We start from the raw sequence: 22,408 nt of genomic DNA, 5'->3' as shown, positions 1-22,408 counted from the left end.
TTTTTCTCCTTTTGGGTTTCAGACAAATCCCTCATGTGAAAAAGAAGGCTGGACGAAAACAGACCCCTTTCCTTGAGAAAAAAAAGTAGGCTAAAGCTTCCTCTGCATCTTAACTGCCTGAGATCTTCACTGCTGGCGGAGAGAGGAATTCTGGGCCAGAGAACGCCTCCGGGCAGAGCTGCAACTATTAGGTGGTGAAAAAGACATGTCTTCCAGTTTGGCTGGAGTATGCAGAGCCAAGAAACACAAGACAAAGAATGTAAAATTGTTTACATCATTTTATAAATGATGCATGATGCATGATCTGACGGACAGTGAGCTTAATTTGATAAATACAAAGAGTTAAATACAAACAAACAAACTAATGATACACTGAGATCTGATGTGTGTAAGGGTGCTGTCCATTTCCAAAACTCTCCTCGAAAAAAATTCCAATGTTTGGAGATCCCTTTGCTTAAACACACCTGATTCATCTAGTTTTTGCAGAGAAATTAGTTTAAAATTAAGTAAAAATGAATTAATTAAATGTAAGCAATGTGTGCATTTAGTCCCTATCCCAGATTTTCTTAAAAATTGCTAAATATTTATTTTGTCTTTGTAAACCCTCTCTAATTCTTCATCATTTTTATTTAAATAGATTAACCAAAAAAGTGTAAAATACAAATATATATATATATATATATATATATATATATATATATATATATATATTTATCTATATAGACATAGACTGAGTATGCAGAGCCAAGAAACACAAGATAAAGAATGTAAAATACATAATTTCACATAATTTTATAAATGAGCATGATCTGTAAAGCTGTTCATCTGGACAGTGGGCTTAATTTGTTGAGTTAAATACAAATAAACAAACTAACGATGCACTGTGATCTGATGTGTGTACGGGTGCTGTCCATTTCCAAAGCTCTCCTCGAAATAAAGCCCGGCACTTACAGCTCCCATCCGACACCTACTTAAAGTAAATCCGGTGATCTGTAGGAGGAATTGCACAGATCCACCCAGAAGTTGAAGTTCTTCTACATGTATTCTGCTAACCTACATATTAATAAGTACCTACCCTGACGTTTTTTAGTACTTTCTACAGACCTAAAGCTGCTAAAGCTGAGAAAAGCTCACTGTACAGTTTACAGTCCTGTACATACAAAGCCTCACCAAGCCCAACAGCCTCACTCCAGACCTGCAGGAGCTCTGTCCTGTTCCTCAGCCAAGAAAATGCGCCCTTTTGAGCTTTAACTAGGCTGAACATGGCTAGTCTAACGTTAGTTGACACCTTTAAGAAGACGTTTAGCTAACCAACCAGGAGATACGAGGAGCTTTACTGCAGAACTTGACTGACTGACCAGCTAGCTGCATTTTCCATCTCGTCTCCATCGAGCTGTCAAGTTCTGTCGCTAGCTAGCTAACTAGCTGCTGCCTTAGCCGGATAGCCATGTACAGCAAAGGTGACTGGCCAAGTCAGTTAGTGAACCACCAGATTTGTTAGCTTACAGATGGACTGAGAGGTGTGTGGACAAACTTCAGGACTTTGTGAAGAGTTTGGGCTACTGAGGGAAAGAGTCTGACAGTAAACACTGTGGCTAACGGTTAGCTAGCTGCTAGCGCTGCGGGGAGTTTGAGCCAGCTGCCGTTAACGATCCCTGACGGTCGGCTAGCTGGCTAAGCAGTCAGCTAGCCTGGCGAGTACATAAACAACTGCAAGCCCCCCCTCTCGCCCCCCACTCCACCCCACCCCACCCCCGTCAAACATCGCCGTCCTTTTGTCTTAGCTAATCTATCCACCGTAGTGCAGCTAGCGCTAGCTATCTAACCCCCGTGCATGCAAAGGAGCTTGACAGACCACCACAGGAACATCGTGGGCTGGATAGAAGCCCCCCAAGAATAAAAACCGAGAGAGAGGAGGGGGGTGGGGGTGGGGGGGCTGACAGCTGTACCCAGACCCGTTCACTCACCTTCCTCTGGAGCAAAAGCAACAACTGCACAGGCTGGAAGTCTGAGCATGCGCTTCTGAGTGTGTGTTTACAGGACTGAGCGGACACGCTGAGCTCGCCTCTGCTGCATGAACACTGGATGAACACCGTCCCTCTGCCTCGCTCACAGCACCGAGACAGGCGACAGCAGTTGATACGCGGCAGGGGTGGGCGTGGCTTCGCGTGGAGGCGGGGACAGCTGTCACTCGTCACCAACCAAACGGGCGTGGTCTGGGAGAAGAGCATGGCGACACGTCATTCATCAACGCGAAGGTGGTGGGAGTGGTCAGACGAGGGGGGCGGGGCAACTCGGCGCTCGTTATCACGCCTATGAAGAAAGGACAGTATATTATTATATTAATTAATAAAAAAAAATAGTATTTAGTCGAGCATATTATAAAAACGTGACTAAGAGACAACGACATCGTTTTATTCTAATTAATTAATTAATTAATAAACAGACGTCGTTAACAGGCGTTAATTTGCTTTCATTGGTTTGGGATTCACCTGTAAAAAAGAATATAACGTGATGTAAATGATTAATTATTTAATTATTTAATTGTGCTCAGAATCTACTGTTGTATTGTAAACACAGTGTATATTCATATGCATATGTCATATGTAAAAGTTTGGACACCCCACGTTCACTAGAATATATCAAATGATTCATTTTAATCAAGTCTGGCCCCAACTTCCTCCCGTAGGACCCTCTCTTTACAGAGTCTAGTGACGTATTATTATTTCTTTTTATTTAGTGGTGTAAATACAACGTCACTACTGTTGAGCTCAGAGATTGAGCTCAAAACTAACTCTCATTCTCTTACCCCTCCCTCATCTCTCTCTCTCTCTCTCTCTCTCTCTCTCTCTCTCTCTCTCTCTCCCATGATTAATCACAGATATATTATCATAATATTGGTCTTTAATAATGCGATTCAACTTTTTCACTGATTGACACCACTAATATCTAGTGCTGTAAACTAATGAAAGTAATAATGAAGTAATTACGTCCTTCTAAATCAAACAGTTAGACACATTAAGTCGACTGCTGGGTTCACTTCAATAGAACCTGTCTGCAATGCACATCTCTAAAGAGATTTAAGCTACTGAACATGTTTATTATTCCGTTATTAATCATAATACAGAAACTATTATAAATGATTTTGTAACAGTTTATCATATTTTGTGGAGTCCCACAGGGTTCTGTTTTGAGGTCTTTGAGTACTGCAGGCATGAGAGTGAAGAACTGAAGAGTGGGCCTATGTACAGGGTTTAAAGAGTCAAACCCTTCTGAAAAGTGTTACAAAGCCATTGTATATCACTGCTGTCCAGTGAAAAACATATATATATATATATAAAGTAGGTTCCTCTCGTCAATACCCACTCTTCAGTTCTTCACTCTCATGCCTGCAGTACTCACAGTTTCACAGACCTCAAAACAGAACCCTGTGGGACTCCACAAAATATGATAAACTGTTACAAAATCATTTATAATAGTTTCTGTATTATGATTAATAACTGAATTATAACCACTGCATTATGATTAATAACCCCTGCATTATGATTAATGACTGAATAATAACCCCTGCATTATGATTAATAACTGAATTATAACCCCTGCATTATGATTAATAACTGAATTATAACCACTGCATTATGATTAATGACTGAATTATAACCACTGCATTATGATTAAAAACTGAATTATAACCCCTGTATTATGATTAATAACTGAATTATAACCCCTGCATTATGATTAATGACTGAATAATAACCCCTGCATTGTGATTAATAACTGAATTATAACCCCTGTATTATGATTAATAACTGAATAATAACCCCTGCATTATGATTAATGACTGAATAATAACCCCTGCATTATGATTAATAACTGAATAATAACCCCTGCATTATGATTAATAACTGAATAATAACCCCTGCATTATGATTAATGACTGAATAATAACCCCTGCATTATGATTAATAACTGAATAATAACCCCTGCATTATGATTAATAACTGAATTATAACCCCTGCATTATGATTAATAACTGAATTATAACCTCTGCATTATGATTAATGACTGAATAATAACCCCTGCATTATGATTAATAACTGAATTATAACCCCTGCATTATGATTAATAACTGAATAATAACCCCTGCATTATGATTAATAACTGAATTATAACCCCTGCATTATGATAAATAACTGAATTATAACCACTGCATTATGATTAATAACTGAATAATAACCCCTGCATTATGATTAATAACTGAAATATAACCCCTGCATTATGATTAATAACCCCTGCATTATGATTAATGACTGAATTATAACCCCTGCATTATGATTAATAACCCCTGCATTATGATTAATGACTGAATTATAACCCCTGTATTATGATTAATAACTGAATTATAACCCCTGCATTATGATTAATAACCCCTGTATTATGATTAATAACCGAATTATAACCCCTGCATTATGATTAATGACTGAATTATAACCCCTGTATTATGATTAATGACTGAATTATATCCCCTGTATTATGATTAATAACCGAATTATAACCCCTGCATTATGATTAATAACTGAATTATAATCCCTGCATTATGATTAATGACTGAATTATAACCCCTGTATTATGATTAATGACTGAATTATAACCCCTGTATTATGATTAATGACTGAATTATAACCCCTGTATTATGATTAATGACTGAATTATAACCCCTGTATTATGATTAATAACCGAATTATAACCCCTGCATTATGATTAATAACGGAATAATAAACATGTTCAGTAGCTTAAATCTCTTTAGAGATGTGCATTGCAGACAGGTTCTATTGAAGTGAACCCAGCAGTCGACTTAATGTGTCTAACTGTTTGATTTAGAAGGACGTAATTACTTCATTATTACTTTCATTAGTTTACAGCACTAGATATTAGTGGTGTCAATCAGTGAAAAAGTTGAATCGCATTATTAAAGACCAATATTATGATAATATATCTGTGATTAATCATGAGAGAGAGAGAGAGAGAGAGAGAGAGAGAGAGCATCTGATGGTATCTGGCACCAACACATTAGTAGCAGATCCTTTACATGGACCTTTAAACTGGGACCTCCATGGATTGCATCAGAAAGGTGACCATGACCCGTAGTCCTCTCTCGGACAGGGGTAGTGGTAGGTACTGTCCACTGCATATCGGGAACACCCTGCAGGGGTTATTATTCAGTTATTAATCATAATGCAGGGGTTATAATTCAGTTATTAATCATAATGCAGGGGTTATTATTCAGTCATTAATCATAATGCAGGGGTTATTATTCAGTCATTAATCATAATGCAGGGGTTATTATTCGGTTATTAATCATAATGCAGGGATTATAATTCAGTTATTAATCATAATGCAGGGATTATTATTCAGTCATTAATCATAATGCAGGGGTTATTATTCAGTCATTAATCATAATGCAGGGGTTATTATTCAGTCATTAATCATAATGCAGGGGTTATTATTCGGTTATTAATCATAATGCAGGGATTATAATTCAGTTATAAATCATAATGCAGGGGTTATTATTCAATCATTAATCATAATGCAGGGATTATAATTCAGTTATTAATCATAATGCAGGGGTTATAATTCAGTTATTAATCATTATGCAGTGGTTATAATTCAGTTATTAATCATAATGCAGGGGTTATTATTCAGTTATTAATCATAATGCAGGGGTTATTATTCAGTTATTAATCATAATGCAGGGGTTATAATTCGGTTATTAATCATAATACAGGGGTTATTATTCAGTTATTAATCATAATGCAGGGGTTATTATTCAGTTAATAATCATAATGCAGGGGTTATAATTCAGTTATTAATCATAATGCAGGGGTTATTATTCAGTCATTAATCATAATGCAGGGGTTATTAATCATAATGCAGTGGTTATAATTCAGTTATTAATCATAATGCAGGGGTTATTATTCAGTCATTTATCATAATGCAGGGGTTATTATTCGGTTATTAATCATAATGCAGGGGTTATAATTCAGTTATTAATCATAATGCAGGGGTTATTATTCAGTCATTAATCATAATGCAGTGGTTATAATTCAGTTATTAATCATAATGCAGGGGTTATTATTCAGTCATTAATCATAATGCAGTGATTATTATTCAGTTATTAATCATAATGCAGTGGTTATAATTCAGTTATTAATCATAATGCAGGGGTTATTATTCAGTTATTAATCATAATGCAGGGGTTATTATTCAGTCATTAATCATAATGCAGTGGTTATAATTCAGTTATTAATCATAATGCAGGGGTTATTATTCAGTTATTAATCATAATGCAGGGGTTATAATTCAGTTATTACTCATAATGCAGTGATTATTATTCAGTTATTAATCATAATGCAGGGGTTATTCAGTTATTAATCAAATGCAGTAGTTATTATTCAGTTATTAATCATAATGCAGGGGTTATAATTCAGTTATTTATCATAATGCAGGGGTTATTATTCAGTTATGAATCATAATGCAGGGGTTATAATTCAGTTATTAATCATAATGCAGGGGTTATAATTCAGTTATTAATCATAATGCAGGGGTTATTATTCAGTCATTTATCATAATGCAGGGGTTATTCAGTTATTAATCAAATGCAGTAGTTATTATTCAGTTATTAATCATAATGCAGAAACTATTATAAATGATTTTGTTTACATCACTAAATAAAAAAATAATAATAATACGTCACTAGACTCTGTAAAAAGAGGGTCCTACGGGAGGAAGTTGGGGCCAAACTTGATTAAAATGAATCATTTTATATATATATATATATATATAATCTGTCTGCAATGCACATCTCTAAAGAGAGGATTTCCTGATTTCCTCTGAGTAATTATTAAAGCTGAATGAACCTGGTCAGTGTGCCAGTGTTATTTATGGTGCATGGTGGCATGGGCATGAACATCCATCACTTGTACATACTGTTCACATACAGTCAACAGTGGGGCCTTAACGTTTCAGCCACACTCCAAGAAACTGGGATGCTGCTATCCTCCAAAAGAGGGCGGCAGCGCACTGCAGAAACCTCAGTTGTCCACCCAGACGCTGACTTCACGGATTCTGAACGTGAGGTGGCTAATTTTAGCATACAGAGAGCTGCATGCCAGCTAGACCGGGCCACCAATGTTAACGAAAAGTCAGATGGAGAGGTGAACGCCTTCACCAGTCATAGCCCACACGGAGTCAGTCTCAGAGCATCTCACCTAATAAACCCTAGAGATGACGTCATACCTAGTCAAATGAACGGTTTCTGCTGTAATCCTTTGAAAGCTGCATTTATATCGATGGCTCGTGCAGGGCTTCGAACCCCAAAGTCAACTCCACCTCCCATCCTAACACCTCTCATCTGCGGTGGGTTTCCTGCACGAGCGCCAGTGGGTTTTTTTTTTTCTTCTTACTGACATCAGCACTGCGCCAAAACGGACAGTTCCATCCCAGCCCCTCCTTCGCCTTTTGGGGTGGGCTCTCCATTGCAGAACTTTAAACGTGTTTAAAACCTAGAAATCTTCTTGATGACTGTTTTTCTTTTCTTTTTTTTTTTGCAAACGTAGAAGCATTGATCAGGCTGAAGTGTCTCGTTTGGCTTGTTAGGCTCGTTTCTGTAGCTCCCACACACACACACACACACACACATCCCAGTCTGGACGCGGAGGCAGGGTGAATTATTGATTGGGACGGTCCTGGGTGCTGGTATAAAAAGGAGGGGCGCAGCCCAAGCAGTGCTCCTCAGTCCCTTCAAGCGCCAAGATGAGCTACGGATCCGACGTGTACTCTGCCTCTTCCTCCTACAGGAAGATCTTCGGAGACTCTCCTCGCTACTCCTCCTCGCCGTCCAGGATGAGCTCCTCCAAGAGCGGCTACCGGTCCCTCTCGGTGTCCCGCACCGGCTCCTCGTCCCTGGGCTCCTACAAGCGCACCGGCGCCGGGCGCAGCGCCCTGTCCTCCTCGCCCATGTCCATGGGCCTGGACACGCTGGACTTCTCGCAGAGCTCGGTGCTGAACAACGAGTTCAAGATCATCCGCACCAACGAGAAGGAGCAGATGCAGGGTCTCAACGACCGCTTCGCCATGTTCATCGACAAGGTGCGCAACCTGGAGCAGCACAACAAGGTGCTGGAGACGGAGCTGATGGCGCTGCGCCAGCGGCAGTCCGAGCCGTCGCGCCTGGCCGAGCTGTACCAGCAGGAGATCCGCGAGCTGCGCTCCCAGCTGGAGGAGGCGCACGGCGAGAAGAACCAGATGATGTTCGAGCGCGACAACGTGGAGGAGGAGCTGCAGAAGCTGCGCGAGCGCTACGAGGAGGAGGCGCGCGCGCGCGACGAGGCCGAGCGCACGCTCAAAGCCTTCCGCAAGGACGTGGACGACGCGTCGCTGGCGCGCCTCGACCTGGAGAAGAAGGTCGAGTCGCTGCTGGACGAGATCGCCTTCCTGAGGCGCGCGCACGACGAGGAGGTGGCCGAGCTGATGAACGCCATCCAGGCCTCGCAGGTGTCCGTGGAGATGGAGGTGGCCAAGCCCGACCTCACCTCTGCGCTCAAGGAGATCCGCGGCCAGTACGAGTCGCTGGCCTCCAAGAACCTGCAGTCGGCCGAGGAGTGGTACAAGTCCAAGTTCGCCGACCTGAGCGAGCAGGCCAGCCGCAGCAACGAGGCCATCCGCGCCAGCCGCGAGGAGGTCAACGAGTTCAGGAGGCAGCTGCAGTCCAAGACCATCGAGATCGAGAGCCTAAGGGGCACCAATGATAGCCTGGAGAGGCAGATCCGCGAGATGGAGGACAGGCAGAACCTGGAGGTGGCCGGATTCCAGGTTAGTCGCTGTAACTGTAAGAGATGGGTGGTCCAGTCCAATGTTTGGAGCTCCCTCTGCTTAAACACGCCTGATTCGTCTAGTTTTTGCAGAGAGATCAGTTTAAAATCCATTAAAAATGTATAAATTAAATTTAAGCAATGTGTGCATTTAGTCCCTATACCAGATTTTTTTTCTGTCTTTGTAAACCCTCTAATTCTTCATCATTTTATATTTAAATAGATTAAACAAAAAAAAATGTAAAAAATAATATATATATATATATATGTATTTATCTCCATAGACAACATTTTGGGGCGGGGTCTTTTGTTTTGCCCCCTACCTGCTGTTTATAATATTCAAATTTGTTGTGAGCAGCGAAGAGATAAGTGATAAGTACTGGGGCGTGGCAACCCCCATAACACTATATAAATAAATATAAATAGAAATAAATAGAAATTGTTTATGAAATTTTTTTTTTTTTTTTTAATTTTGAAAAAATTCAAGTACATTTCCCTCCTTTTTCAGATTAGTAAATTCTTTCACTAAATTATTTTCAAACAAAACTTCAAAAAAATTTTTCCAATCACTTTTTAAACAGTGACCCAACAAAAATAATGGGCGCAGTCCTCCTCATTAAATGCTCACATCGCCCTTCTCAAATTCGTTTTCTAAAAACCTTTACTTTTTATAACTCCCTTCCCAAGTCCTTATAATATCAATGTTATTATGATCCCTATAAAAGAACCTCGTTTAGTTCCCTATGAAAGCCTTGCGCTTTGTAAATGAAATTACTGTGAGTTTAGACAACATCCACATGTAAAGCTGACTTTTCCCAGAACCATATATCCAAGCCAAGAATCACAAGAACCTTTGTTGTTCTGAGTGCTCCCCCATTGCACAGTGCCAAAATAACACTTCTCTCATGTGCAATGTTCATTTTTTTCATTTTATCAAACTGTTTTCTGTCTTTATTATGGTCTGTATGATATATTGTATTTAAAAAGGTGGTGAACAATGGTCTACAGAGCATTGAAGAGCAATACATGAGCATGACCTTCTCCAAAACACAATGCCAACCCTCAACCTCCTCTTATCTATCTATATATATATATATATATAGACAATAATATAGAATAAATAAAACCTTCCACACCGTAAAGGTGCTTCAAATGATAGGAACCATATTTGTAATAGAGATGTGAAAACTGGAACCTTCACATCATGGAGTGAAGGACTTTTAGACCTTACATACAGTGTATATGAAAACCTACTGCGAGGCCCCTCCCCAGCTAAATTAGCAATTCAAATATATTGTGAAGAGTGGACTACAGAGACATGGGTGTGGCCTTCCCTCTAACACAATAGGTCATGTTAGTTTGTGCACCCCTTTGCTTGGTGCAGCTTATGATGGTTATTTTTTTTTTTTGGTTCGACCTCCATCGGTGTAGCCAGCGCTTCACAATGACGTACGTCATGATAATCTTGCAAGATTGAGAGGTGACTGCAGTTTTTTTCAGAGCCAGGTTCTGCAGTTGCTCTCCAAGGGCTTCACGAGCTGAGAGACAGCTTGATGATGAAGTGCTTGCCCACCATTGGCTAGACGCTCAGCTGACAAGCAACAACTTTGAATGCAGCCTACAGGACTATGCAGTGTTTCTGGTCTTTAGAAAGCGAATGTTTTTTAGAGAAACGTCCCAACTAATCTGAAGCACGGGTTCACAGGCTGCAGCTGCTAAATTGTCTGGCTTGACAGCTGTCTTTTCTACTCCTCCCCCGCCTACAACTGGCTGCTCTCACCCACCACTAAGGCGAGGCACAGTTCATCTTGAACCAACCCAAAGCTAATGTTGCCTTTTTATTCCAGTAATTTGAGAGGAATATTACGGAAATCTGTAGTAGTAAGTTTTGTGAAGCGTTTGTGCTTCATACACTGTAAAAATCAAGGTGCTACAATGGGTTGTTTGAAAGAGACCATAGAAGAACTACTTTTGGTTCCATTAAGAAGCATTTTTGTCAAGGACTTCTTTTAACCTTTCAAAGGTTCTTCAGAAAGGGCATAGCTCAAAGAACCCTTTGTAGAGCCCTTTTTAAGAGTGTAAGCTAAATCTAAACCCTTTTAATGTTTATTTCTCTTGTCAGATCCGTATAAAAGCCGATATTTAAAAAGGTGAAAGAGAAACTAAGCTGGCTACAGCGATCCTGCCTATTAACACAGTGATAATATCATGCTTCTCTGTCCAAGGTGCTGAAACTACTCAAAGCAGTGAAAAGCTGCCAAGAAACATAGCTCTCAGAATCTCTTGAAATATTTAGACATTTACTGAAGTTTCCAATTTCCTTTTCTGTGAAAGACTGATTAAACCACATGTTAATTTGTGTGAATCCCACTGCTATGTAAATGAATATGAGGTAGGTGTTTCTCTGCAGAAGGTGGAAAAAGCAGACGGTGCAATAGCTGCTTTTAAAACATACATATAAATAACTGAAAGCCAATGACAAGCTTATGTTGGCCCACTCTTATGAAAAACTTTAAATCTCCTGCCAGCCTGTCAAAGGCTTTTATGTCTGCTTTAGCCCTAGTCGTGGAATGATTGGCAATGTTCTGAGTCACTGTGTCTATAGAGATTATCATGTTTGGAGGACAAATGTGAATAAGGTGCCCCCTGTAATCTCGGAAGTGGAAAACCACTTTAATTTGAAAAGGCAGTCAAGTGGAAAATCCCTTTTGATTTGTGAAGCAATTCTGATGGGAGTTATTTGAATTCGTCTTTGACTAGGAGGCAATTGGAGAGCTGGAGAATGAGCTGAGGAGCACTAAGAGCGAGATGGCTCGTCACCTGAGGGAGTACCAGGACTTGCTGAATGTCAAGATGGCCCTGGACATTGAGATTGCTGCTTACAGGTAGACAAAGAAATCCTTTGCGTATTACGATAGAAGAGGTTCAAATGAGGCCCTCCTCTAAGCATCCATTGCTGTAAATCCCCTTCTCTTTTTTCTCCTTCTCCTCCTTTTACCTTCTTCTCTTAGGAAACTTCTGGAAGGTGAGGAGACCCGCATTGGCACTGGCATCCCTTACCCTATTCCGAGCTCTGTTCCCAGCAGCCAGAGCTACAGCTACCAGAGCCGTGTCTACACCAGCTCTAGCAAGACCTCCAAGAAGGAAGAAAAAGATGAGGAGGACAAGGAGGAGCAGAGCGCCAAGTCTGACAGCAACGCCTCCAAGAAGGTCGACAAGCAAGAATCTGGAGACATCAACACCACCAGCCAGAAGAACTAAAGCCTCCATCCACTCCTTCTAATTTTCTTCCCAATCCCTCACCCCCTCTTTACTACACTCTTAAAAATAAAGCAGACCAAAGGGAGTTTTTTGGAGCTATACCATACAAGAACCACTGCAGGTTCCTTAACGAACCTTTCAGTGTATAGCGCAGTTCTATACCAGTTCTACACCAAATAAAAGGTTGCTCTAGCTGTCCATCCAAGCCAAGAACCCTTTAGGAATCTTTATTTTTAAGAGCGTAGGCATGTCTCAGAGAGGAACCCAATGTAACCGCATATCAGCTCTCTCTTTCTCTCTCCACTTATCATCGACTACAGCACTCTCGATAGCAGGGCGTCCGTCCCTTTATGATATTCTGCACACTACTGAACACACCTCAGGTGTCATACAGTCCACTCTCCGCTACTCTCACCGATCCAGGTCAGCGTTCCGCAGTAGATGTCGTTTTTTCGAATCCCTTAAGTGCACTGCCACAGGCTACTCTGATCACATTCCAAAAGGATGTGTGTACTGTGCATGTGTTTATGTAAGTATGTGTGTGTAAACATGCACGGTGCGACAAAAGATATTGGAATCGGTTTATTCGCTAAACGGTAACCGTATCAATCTCTTGGCAGGCACAAATCTAGGGAAAGTAACAGACAGTGCTAGACTGGAAAGTCATGGGCGAGAGGTAGTATTCACGCTGCACAAATCAAGGTTTTGCTCGCAAAAACCAGCACAGAACTTGACCTGCAATACTGTATTCGTCCGAGCCTTACTGCTCTATGCCATGGCAATGCTGTTATTTGCTGACTGTACAGCACCCAGGCCCTCTTTCTGAAGCCCATCACCATCGTACGTTTTAGTCTTCTCTCATTATTAAATGCATCCGTTCGTAGATCCAGGTCCACACTAGTGTGCATGGTATCTTTGCACTGCAATTCGAGGAAGAACCCCAGTCTAGAACACCCAGGAACAAAAAGGCCTCAATGGTTCTAAAAGCTCTAGCAGCTTCTAGCGCAAATCCTCTCCAAGACTAATCGTGGTGCCAATCTTGAGGTATCTCCTCCCTGAAAATGTGAACAATTTGAGTGTAAGTAGCAGCTGCTGTTGATGCATGATGTTTATACCCTTTTTGCATGGCAACCGTGTATGTGAGCCATCAGGCAGCTCTCTATTGCCTTGTGGTTGAAACTTGAATTGGGCAACAGTAGGTTCTCACATTCGCCACCTAGTGTATTCTTCCTACTATGTCCACCATTCATTCAAAAACATAAGGCTTTGAATCTTCTTACCAGCCACAATGAGCGAGGGTTGAGGTTAATATCACATTGGTGAGATTGTGGCTTAATGCTGCTGATGCCTTTTCACGTGTTGCTTGGTGCTTGTGTTGATGATAATCAATTCAGGGCACTTTTTGTCTTATATCCCAACACCATCTCATTCCTAATGCATATTGACCAGTCTTGAAGAGGAACAGTGGTGCTGTTTAGGATTGTATCGAGTGCAGGATGTGGATTTCATTTATCTGGGAGAGCGAGATACCTCTGATGTAGGAGCTTTAAGTGTATGCCCTCTTTTTAATAATTCCAGGTTTGTCGAGTTCAGAACAAACCGAAGGGCAGTTAGCACAAAGTGTGGGCAGATGATCTAAATGCTATGATTTCTTGACTAGAAAACATGATGTAAAAAGGAAACTATAGATTTTGCACAAATCTACCATCATCCACTGACTCTAAATGACCTTCAGGCCCACAACAGCATCACGAAGCCTTATTGTCACACAAAGAAAACCTCAAACCATCAACCATTGCACACATCTAATCAACCACTGAACCTCCTACCATAATAGGAACATCATTTATAGGCACAGTTTCAGACCCAGCTGGCGTGAAAGGGCATGTAGGAGTCTCTACTGCTCATGAAAGTCCAGAAATAGGCCTGATATCAAAGTAACGCTTTAAATCCTGGTTGAACTTTCAACCACTCAATCAGTGCTAGCGGCTTTTCTCTAATTCCACTTAAACACTGCCAGGTTTTGACACCACGACTACCGTCTTGCCTGCGTCATTTTTTCCCCACCTGTCTTCTGTCAAGCTTCACCTTGTATGCTAGCGGTATCTCACAGGTATTATCTCACCCCCTGCCCTAGGATTAGCTAGTAGTACAATCTCATACCTCCAACTGATGACCTTCTCGTAAGTAGGACCTACTAGCCAGTACCTAGGTGATGGAGAAAAGACCTAGCCAGGGGGCAGAGCTTAACGGAAAAACAGGTGTGCAAAAAATGAGGCGCCTTGTTATTTTGTAGCTATCTTGTCATGGCGATGTAAGCCTGACTTGCTGCACGTTTTGCTGTAATTAAACGGATTGTACCACAAAATGATGTAGGGGTTATTTTTTCAAAAGTGTTAGGGTAGATGAATTATTTCTGTCAATGGGCTAACCTAGGCTATTTTCCATTAGCATTGCAAAGGCTAAGGCACGGGGAATGTCAAAGCAAATCTGGAAGTTTGTCCTTTCAATTCCTCGCTTTTCTGTGGTTCAAATTTTCAAGATCTTTAGAAGTGCGATTGTCTACCAATTGAAGGATAAAAGGATGATTCTAGAAAACTTTGCAACATGCTTTAACTGAGAGAAGCACAGGCTAACCCGACTAACTTGCACAGGCAACAGTAACACACTGCATGTGCAGCCAATTTCCATCAACATGGACAGTCTTTAAAAAGGACAAAAATTCAAAAGAAAATAAGAAATCAAGCATACAAATACTTTAGATGATTAAAATGCCTTAAACCACCAGCAGCTTGCTAAAGCTAGCAGTGTGTGAGTTAGCGAATTGTTTGTGCTCTCATCTTTTTTCTCTAGCGATTAGATGCTACACTGAATGGCTGAAATGAAAATGTTGAGGAATTGAATGTAGATTATTGTACTCGACTCTTTATTCTGGATCTTAGCCTACTGCTGTATCACAGACGACCAATAAAGACTGACATTATGAAGTCTGCAGTTTGTCTGTGTTGTTCCTTACAATGGTATATACGTTACACACACACACACACACACACAGCTACACACTACTATCACACACTTTTTAAATCAGTCTTGTGTAATGTAATATGTAATATTAATGTCACATACAGTGAAACTATAATGTGTAAATGGTAAATTTTTCAAGCTTGTGTTCACTTTTTTATCTTTTATTACAATAAGACATGCAATAACTATTAAAAACAAGTTATAAAATATTCACTATAAATAAATAATACTGTAACCTACAGATAAATATCTCACTCACTATAATGAGTCAATAATATATTCTATATAAATTCTGATTTCTAATTCAGCTAAGTTTTGCAGAGTAGTGACTATTCTCACAAAAAGCACCTGTATTTATGCAACTATCAGCCAATCACATGGGGGCAGTGCAATGCATAAACTCACAGATGAGTTGAGTATTTCAGTAGAATTGCTGATCTCCTGGGTTTATCAGCACAGCTATCTCTAGAGTTTACTCAGAGCAGTGCAATAAAAAGAAAACATCCTGTGAATCTTAATTCTCTTGGATTTAGAACCGGTGACTGGACAGGCCACTGAAGAACACTGAACTCACTGTCATGTTCATGAAACCAGTCTTAGACATTTGCTTTGTGCATGCACCATGTCACCATGTACACAGACAGATAGATAGATAGATAGATAGATAGATAGATAGATAGACAGACAGACAACCATATAGACAGACAGACAGATAGACAGACAGACAGACAGACAGACAACCATATAGACAGACAGATAGACAGACAGACAGACATATAGACAGACAGATAGACAGACAGACAGACAGACATATAGACAGACATATAGATAGACAGATAGATAGACAGACAGACAGACAGATAGATAGACTGACAAATAGATAAATAGACAGAAGGACAGACAGACAGACAGATCGATAGATAGATAGATAGATAGATAGATAGATAGATAGATAGAGACAGAGAGACAGATAGACAGACTGACAGAAAGATAGATAGATAGATAGATAGATAGATAGATAGATAGATAGACAGACAGACAGACAGACAGACAGACTGACAGCAGATAGATAGACAGGCAAATAGACAGACAGACAGACAGACAGACACACAGTCAGCTGGACTGATCTCATCTTTTTTTCATATATTTATGTAGAGATTGTTCTGAAAGGACCACACACACATTTTTGCAAGCACCCCCTCAACCACACCCACATATGCCCATGGCAAAACATGCTTGCACACACCCACCAACACACAAAAACACGCTAGTGCTCTGAGAGTACTGGGTGGGTTGTGGCGCATGCAGCAGTTCTTCAAAGATTTATACCCCTGCAGTGCCACCAGGCAGCAGTCAGTGTTCCACTGTGGAGCTCTGCACACACTCAGACACAGACAGACAGACACGCACTCCAACTTCCAACCCCCTAAGCCGAGACCCTTCCACTCAGATTGCTGTTCATCTTGTTGATTATCTCTTTTGTTGTTTATGTGTCTCTCTCTCTCTCTCTCTCTCTCTCTCTCTCTGTGTGTGTGTGTTATTGCCTTGCAGTCTACTGATGTCGTCATCTTTTTCATAACAGATTTAAAGTGCTGCTCCTGGTGGCAGACTGCTGGCTAATTTCCTGCTGCAATCATATTCTAATTTTTTTGTGCACACTCTACAATGTGTGTGAGTGAGTGTGTGTGTGTGTGCATTATTATCTTAACAGCTGCATAATCTATATCTGTGCATGCCATGTAGACACGCACCAACAGCTCTAGCACCAACACCAGTGCACCCAACAACACCAAGACCACCAACACAGCTCCAACAACTAGAACACCAACACCAGCAATGCTACCTACCACACTACCAGCAACAACAAGAACAAGAACACCAACACCAAAACCAACAACAGCTTCAACAATAACTATAACATCACCAACACTACCAACATCACCACTAACACAAACAACAATAACACCAACACTACCAACATCACCACTAACACAACCAACAATAACACCAACACTACCAACATCACCACTAACACAACCAACAATAACACCAACACTACCAACATCACCACCAACACAATAGCAACAGCAACAACACCAACAAACACAGCAAAATAGCACCTATACTATTATATTAATACACCCATATGTAAGTAAAATGCTAAGATCTAATAACATGCCTCTAATGTAAGTACCCTGATGTAATAGTATATGTTCCACATGTGCATCTGTGTGCACTCTACAGAACAGATAATCTCAGGAGACACTGTTCAAAGCAGTGTGTGTGTCTGTGTTCATGTGTGTGTTTGTGTGTATGTGTGTGTGTGTGTGTGTGTGTGTGTGTGTGTGTGTGTAAAATCTATACATAATGTATTAAAACACCCTCTCTCTTTCTGCTTGAGAATACAGTTGATTACTGCCTTAACTGCTTTAATGATGCTGTTTTTATGTCTTGTCTGGTCATTGAATCTGATACAAAATGGATCTAATTCTCACAACAGATGGACTAGATGTATTCGTCATCAGGCGTCCATTCAAAAAGCCTTAAAATATAGTCCACATCAGTTCTGCTGGAGAGATATGAATGTAGACAAACCCGCAGGAGCCCAATAATCTCAAGGGCTCTTCCGGAAAAGACTGACAAAGTCATTGACTTTTGACCTTTAGGGGGATGGGTCTATTCATCAATGATAGACCAGAGCAAAATCGCCCTTATTTCAACTCCTCCAGTGCAGACGAGGTTACTGGTAACCAATTAAAGGTTGTAACAGCTGCCGGGAAGGTCTGGTAAATTGATGCCAACACGAAGGGTTCAGTTCAGATCCATACAGTTTGAAACATAAATACACAAAAAAATATACATTACAATAAATCTGATTAGTGAAACCATGTTGGTGGGTCAAACAAGGCACATTTTATTGTCAAACACAAAGTAGAACAGCAGATATCAGCACCACAACTCTGAAATACACATAATGAGATACTACTGTATTGTACATTTCTGATGAACCTGTGGATAAATACCCTCAACCATTTCACTGAGCTTGAGTTTACATTCTTTTGTTGGTTGCTTTGGTGGTCCTAGTAACACACACTAACACACTCAGAATATTTATTCCAGAGCCCCTCTTCACCAAGCTAGAGCTGACAGTAATTGGACAGGTCAACAAAGGTGAACAGCTCCTTCATCTCAAGTATCTCTCTAACACTCTCTAAAAGGAAAGTGCCATGGACACTTTTGGTCCAAAGAACCTTTACACTGTGTTTTATACCAATTCCTATATCACCTTTTGCACCTTTTACTCTAAATAAATATATATATATGGGGGGAGAGAGAGAGATATATATAATATCCTAGAATACCGGCGGTTGAGAATCGGATTCTGTAAAAATGGAAGGGTCCCTCGGATCAATTATCCTAATTATCCAATACCCAATCCAGCTAATATTGTTAGTATCAGGACAGATATCCGATCCTAATATCAGATCGGTACATCCCTAATTCATCATGCACCTTTGAGAAAATGTAAAGAACACAAGCAGATATATGACAATACAGTAAAGAATCACCACCAAAAAGTATTGAATCACCATGACGTCAGAGAACCATGTCCATGATGTGTACACAGGCCTCCAGCTTCTCTTCTATTACAAGATAAAGAACAAGCCTGAAAACAGCATTTACAACAAACTAAAAAACATACAGATTCACTGTGGTCGTCTTACAGCGGGAGTTTACTGTCATTAGTAAAGATTCAGTGAGTCAAAAGCAAATCAGCCCCTTCTTTTGCTGATGGTTGGGTCAATGCGATCATTAGTAGCCACGCCCAACACATGAAAGCTAGACAAAGAGAGCAAGCCGAAGTCAGCGGGCCCTGCTCCTGCTGCCCGTCAGCAAAGTGTTAATCAGTGTTCCCTCAGCTGTTACCGTGGATACAGTTGCCAAGTCGCTCAGCTCTGAGGAATACCTGTGGGAGGGAACACACATACACACACACAACACACACACACACAGGCTGCTAAAACTGGTAAAAGGACTTCCACCGCAGACACCCAATTGCATCATCCAAAATGTTTGTGTTCAGAAATTCGAACCGAATTGAACATTATTGTCCCTGTAATGCAAAAACCTTGTATCTTCAAAACAAAAAAAAGGATCTTTCAATGGAAGTCAATGTAAAAAAGACTTAATTCCTAGTCATTCTGGAACATTTCTATTGGCCCAGTCATCAGGAACGTTTGACTCAACATAAAGAGGCTTTTTTTGGTTTGCAGAATTGTGATACTACACTTGCTATTGGTATTGTAGTCAAATGTAATAGTAATTCTAGTATCCTGACAGCCCCAGGGGACAAAATAATAAATAAGTGGGTTTGGAAGGAGTCATGGAAGAGTAGACAAGAAGGGGGTGGAGCCAGAAACAGGAAACCATGACACAGTATCCATATCTTCATTGCTTTTCTGCACATGTTGCAAACTCAGGAAGGGATTTTCAGTCTTGGAGGGCTAGAATCCTGCAGATTTTTGCTTTTCTTGCACAAGCATACCTGATGAACTGTACTGGACTCTGGGCCCTGTGACCCACCCCTGTACTAACCATTACTTTTAAACAGGCAATGCTGTTAAGCTTAAGTGTGATTCTAAAATAATAGAGCATCTTCATAAAATATTTAAAGCAATGTTATGTAACATTTTTACCTTAAAGTGACAGCTTCAGAGTCAGGTTGATGCTCCACTGAACGCTGGGATGCTGCTAGCTGCACTATGCGACTTTGGTGGAGCTGCATAACATGTCCTGAGATAACTGCGTAATGCTGCGTAACTTGTGTAAAATCCTGTAATATTACTCTACCACCTCAGCCCACATGCTTCTTTCACTTCAGATGGCGTTTCTGTATCTCTCAGCTTGTATATAGGTATAAATATATGGCTACAGCTGTCCAGGAGAGGGCGCAATTTAATCTTAGCATGATTTGTATTTACAGCAGTGGAGTAAACGTGAATTTCTCTCCCATACTGTTGGGGAAGCCCAGAGGCAAATATATAGCCATTTTTGCCTAATGCTGCTTTAAGACTTGTGTTGTATTTCTAGGTAAACATTAGATTAAACTCTTTGTACCAAAGAAGGTTCTCTTGCACTGAAGCTCATTATATATACATATATACGTTTAAGACCCACTGTGTTAGCCTTGAGCCATTTACTGTATCTGAACCTGTGATAAGAGTTCACAACTGACAGCCTTTCATTATGTTTAGTCACCTACTTTATTCTCCCCTGGGAAATTAAATGAGGAGACAGTTATACAGAGACTATTTAGAAAGAGAGAGAGAGAGAGAGAGAGAGAGAGAGAGAGAGAGAGAGAGTGTAGAACCACAGCTTTATCTTCATTTCTCTGGGGTCCCAGTCTTGGCCCTTATGGCATAAAAATGTGTGTGTTTGTGTGTGTTATCTGTCTCTTAAATGTGTAAAAATAATCTGCAAAATTAGAGTAATAATAATGAATATTAATGAATCATGAATTAAACATAAATCAGATATGAAAAGGTCCTTTTAAAGCTTAGCAGTGGTGAAAAGAACCATATTGTCCCTCCAGAGTGTCCCATTTTACTGGCAGTGCCTCTGAATGGAGATTACACAAGCTGTGTGTGGGCAACTGAACACCTGTGTCAGCACTGAGTGCACCTCAAAGTAGCTGAACACACATGAGAAAACTTCTGGACATACTGTGGGGAACTTCCTTCTGCCTTAGCTTTGCCTCTAGTGATGCTACCAGCTTCCACAGTTCAGTAAGTTTCATCTGCCATGGAGAGATAAGATGTTTGATCCGAACCCATGTATATTCCATATACTGTCAAAGGTTTGTAGATGGAGCTCCATCATGTAGAGACTGCTGTTCCACTGCTCCACAGCCTAATTCTGTGTGGGGGCTGTATATGTCTTATGGGGGCCACATAGTCACCTTAGGCTCATGAACAGGTTCTTCAGGTAGTCCCTTTGTATTGGCAAAGCTTTTTTTATGGTGACACAAGCTGTGTGAGGGTGTATCTGCATCCTACACTACTAAACACAAGTCAATAAGGTGACCAATAAAGTGTCTTCAGTCTGCGTTTGAAGACAGAGAGCTGAGCTGTTCTCTGGAATGATGATTGGTGCTCCATCCAATTCTTTTGGGATGTGTTGGGAAGTTGGGGATGAGGTGGGGTGGTGATCATCCAACATTCTGACCAGATTAACACTCTTGTCACTAAATGCAATCACATTCTCACAGCAATGTTCCAAAATCTATTTAAGAGCCATCCACTCCAACAAAAGCAGGACAATGGCCTTGGTTTCAGAAAAACAATGAATAAGTAGGTGTCCCAACACTTCTGGCCATGTAGTGTATATTAAAATAATAAATATTAGATGTACCAAACTATATTTAAGAGGATTTAGCTTAGATATCATTGCTATTTTATTTGCATTTGTGTATGATTTGAAGAGGCTGCTAAGAAACACACCAAGCAAGCTTCATCTGAAGTGTATTTTTAGCCACCAGTTCATTATTCCACAGAGCAACGCTGAACCCTTTAACTGTTCCTTTGTGCCGACAGACATTCGCATTTACAATGCATACTGTCACTCACATTCCCCACATCTGCTACCTGTCACTGCACTTTTATTCCCAAACCCTGCTTAACCCCTGCATTGTTTATGTGTAAACACATTTGAGAACTGATTGTTAGGAAGAGCATTAGGTCATTAAATACGCTTTAATTTGCCTAAACATTACAACAGTGTGCAATAATGCCATTGTGTGGATAAACTTTGAGGATTAGAGACCAAATATCCTTCTGAACAGTTTTATCAGATGAGCCATCCTAATCTTCTGCCCGCTCACAGCAACCCTGACACTCCTGCCATCTGTGCTCTAATAAAGACCCTCTTTCAAGGTCACTTAGATGTTTTTCTCTTGTCATCTTGATCCAAAATGGAAGTTAATTGGAGTGCTCAGACAGTGATCATCCACGCTCAGTATGCGTCTACCTATTTCTGAGTAGAAACATTTCAGAGTACAATTGCATTGTTTGAAATATTACGTTTTAATTGATATAATTGAGATACTATTAAAATGTATTTTCATAGTAAATTAAAATGGTCCAAAATGCTTTCTTACATTAACTTCCATTTTCGTCTTTTATCTTCTTTTTATTTCCCTTCAAATGTAGCCATGTCAAATTTCCACTTACTAGCTACTCTCTTGCTACGCATCA

The 22,408-nt window shown here is 40.4% G+C and overlaps 2 protein-coding genes across 3 annotated transcripts in view; one reads left to right on the top strand and one right to left on the bottom strand.

Annotated features, from left to right (window-relative positions):
• nt5c2b (5'-nucleotidase, cytosolic IIb) overlaps positions 1-8,509 on the bottom strand; it is a 42,497-nt gene extending 33,988 nt beyond the window's left edge. The window contains exons 1-2 of one of the 2 annotated variants that reach the window (XM_072657906.1): positions 6,988-8,509; positions 1,968-2,313 (exon numbers count right to left, since the gene is read on the bottom strand). The gene's annotated coding sequence lies outside the window, so the exon portion shown is untranslated. The remainder of the gene's footprint in view (positions 1-1,967; positions 2,314-6,987) is intronic. The other variant, XM_072657907.1, reaches the window with a different exon arrangement.
• On the top strand, positions 7,644-15,123 carry inab (internexin neuronal intermediate filament protein, alpha b). Its single transcript, XM_072657908.1, has 3 exons — positions 7,644-8,871; positions 11,631-11,755; positions 11,882-15,123. Exons 1-3 carry the CDS (start codon positions 7,813-7,815, stop codon positions 12,129-12,131), a joined length of 1,434 nt encoding a protein of 477 aa, XP_072514009.1. The 5' UTR covers positions 7,644-7,812; the 3' UTR covers positions 12,132-15,123.
• The last annotated feature ends 7,285 nt before the right edge of the window (positions 15,124-22,408 follow it).

This window comes from Salminus brasiliensis, chromosome 15 (assembly GCF_030463535.1).
Source record: "Salminus brasiliensis chromosome 15, fSalBra1.hap2, whole genome shotgun sequence".
NCBI lineage: Eukaryota > Metazoa > Chordata > Actinopteri > Characiformes > Bryconidae > Salminus > Salminus brasiliensis.
The sequence above is the reverse complement of the archived record's forward strand: the minus strand, read 5'-3'. Positions and strand labels throughout refer to the sequence as shown.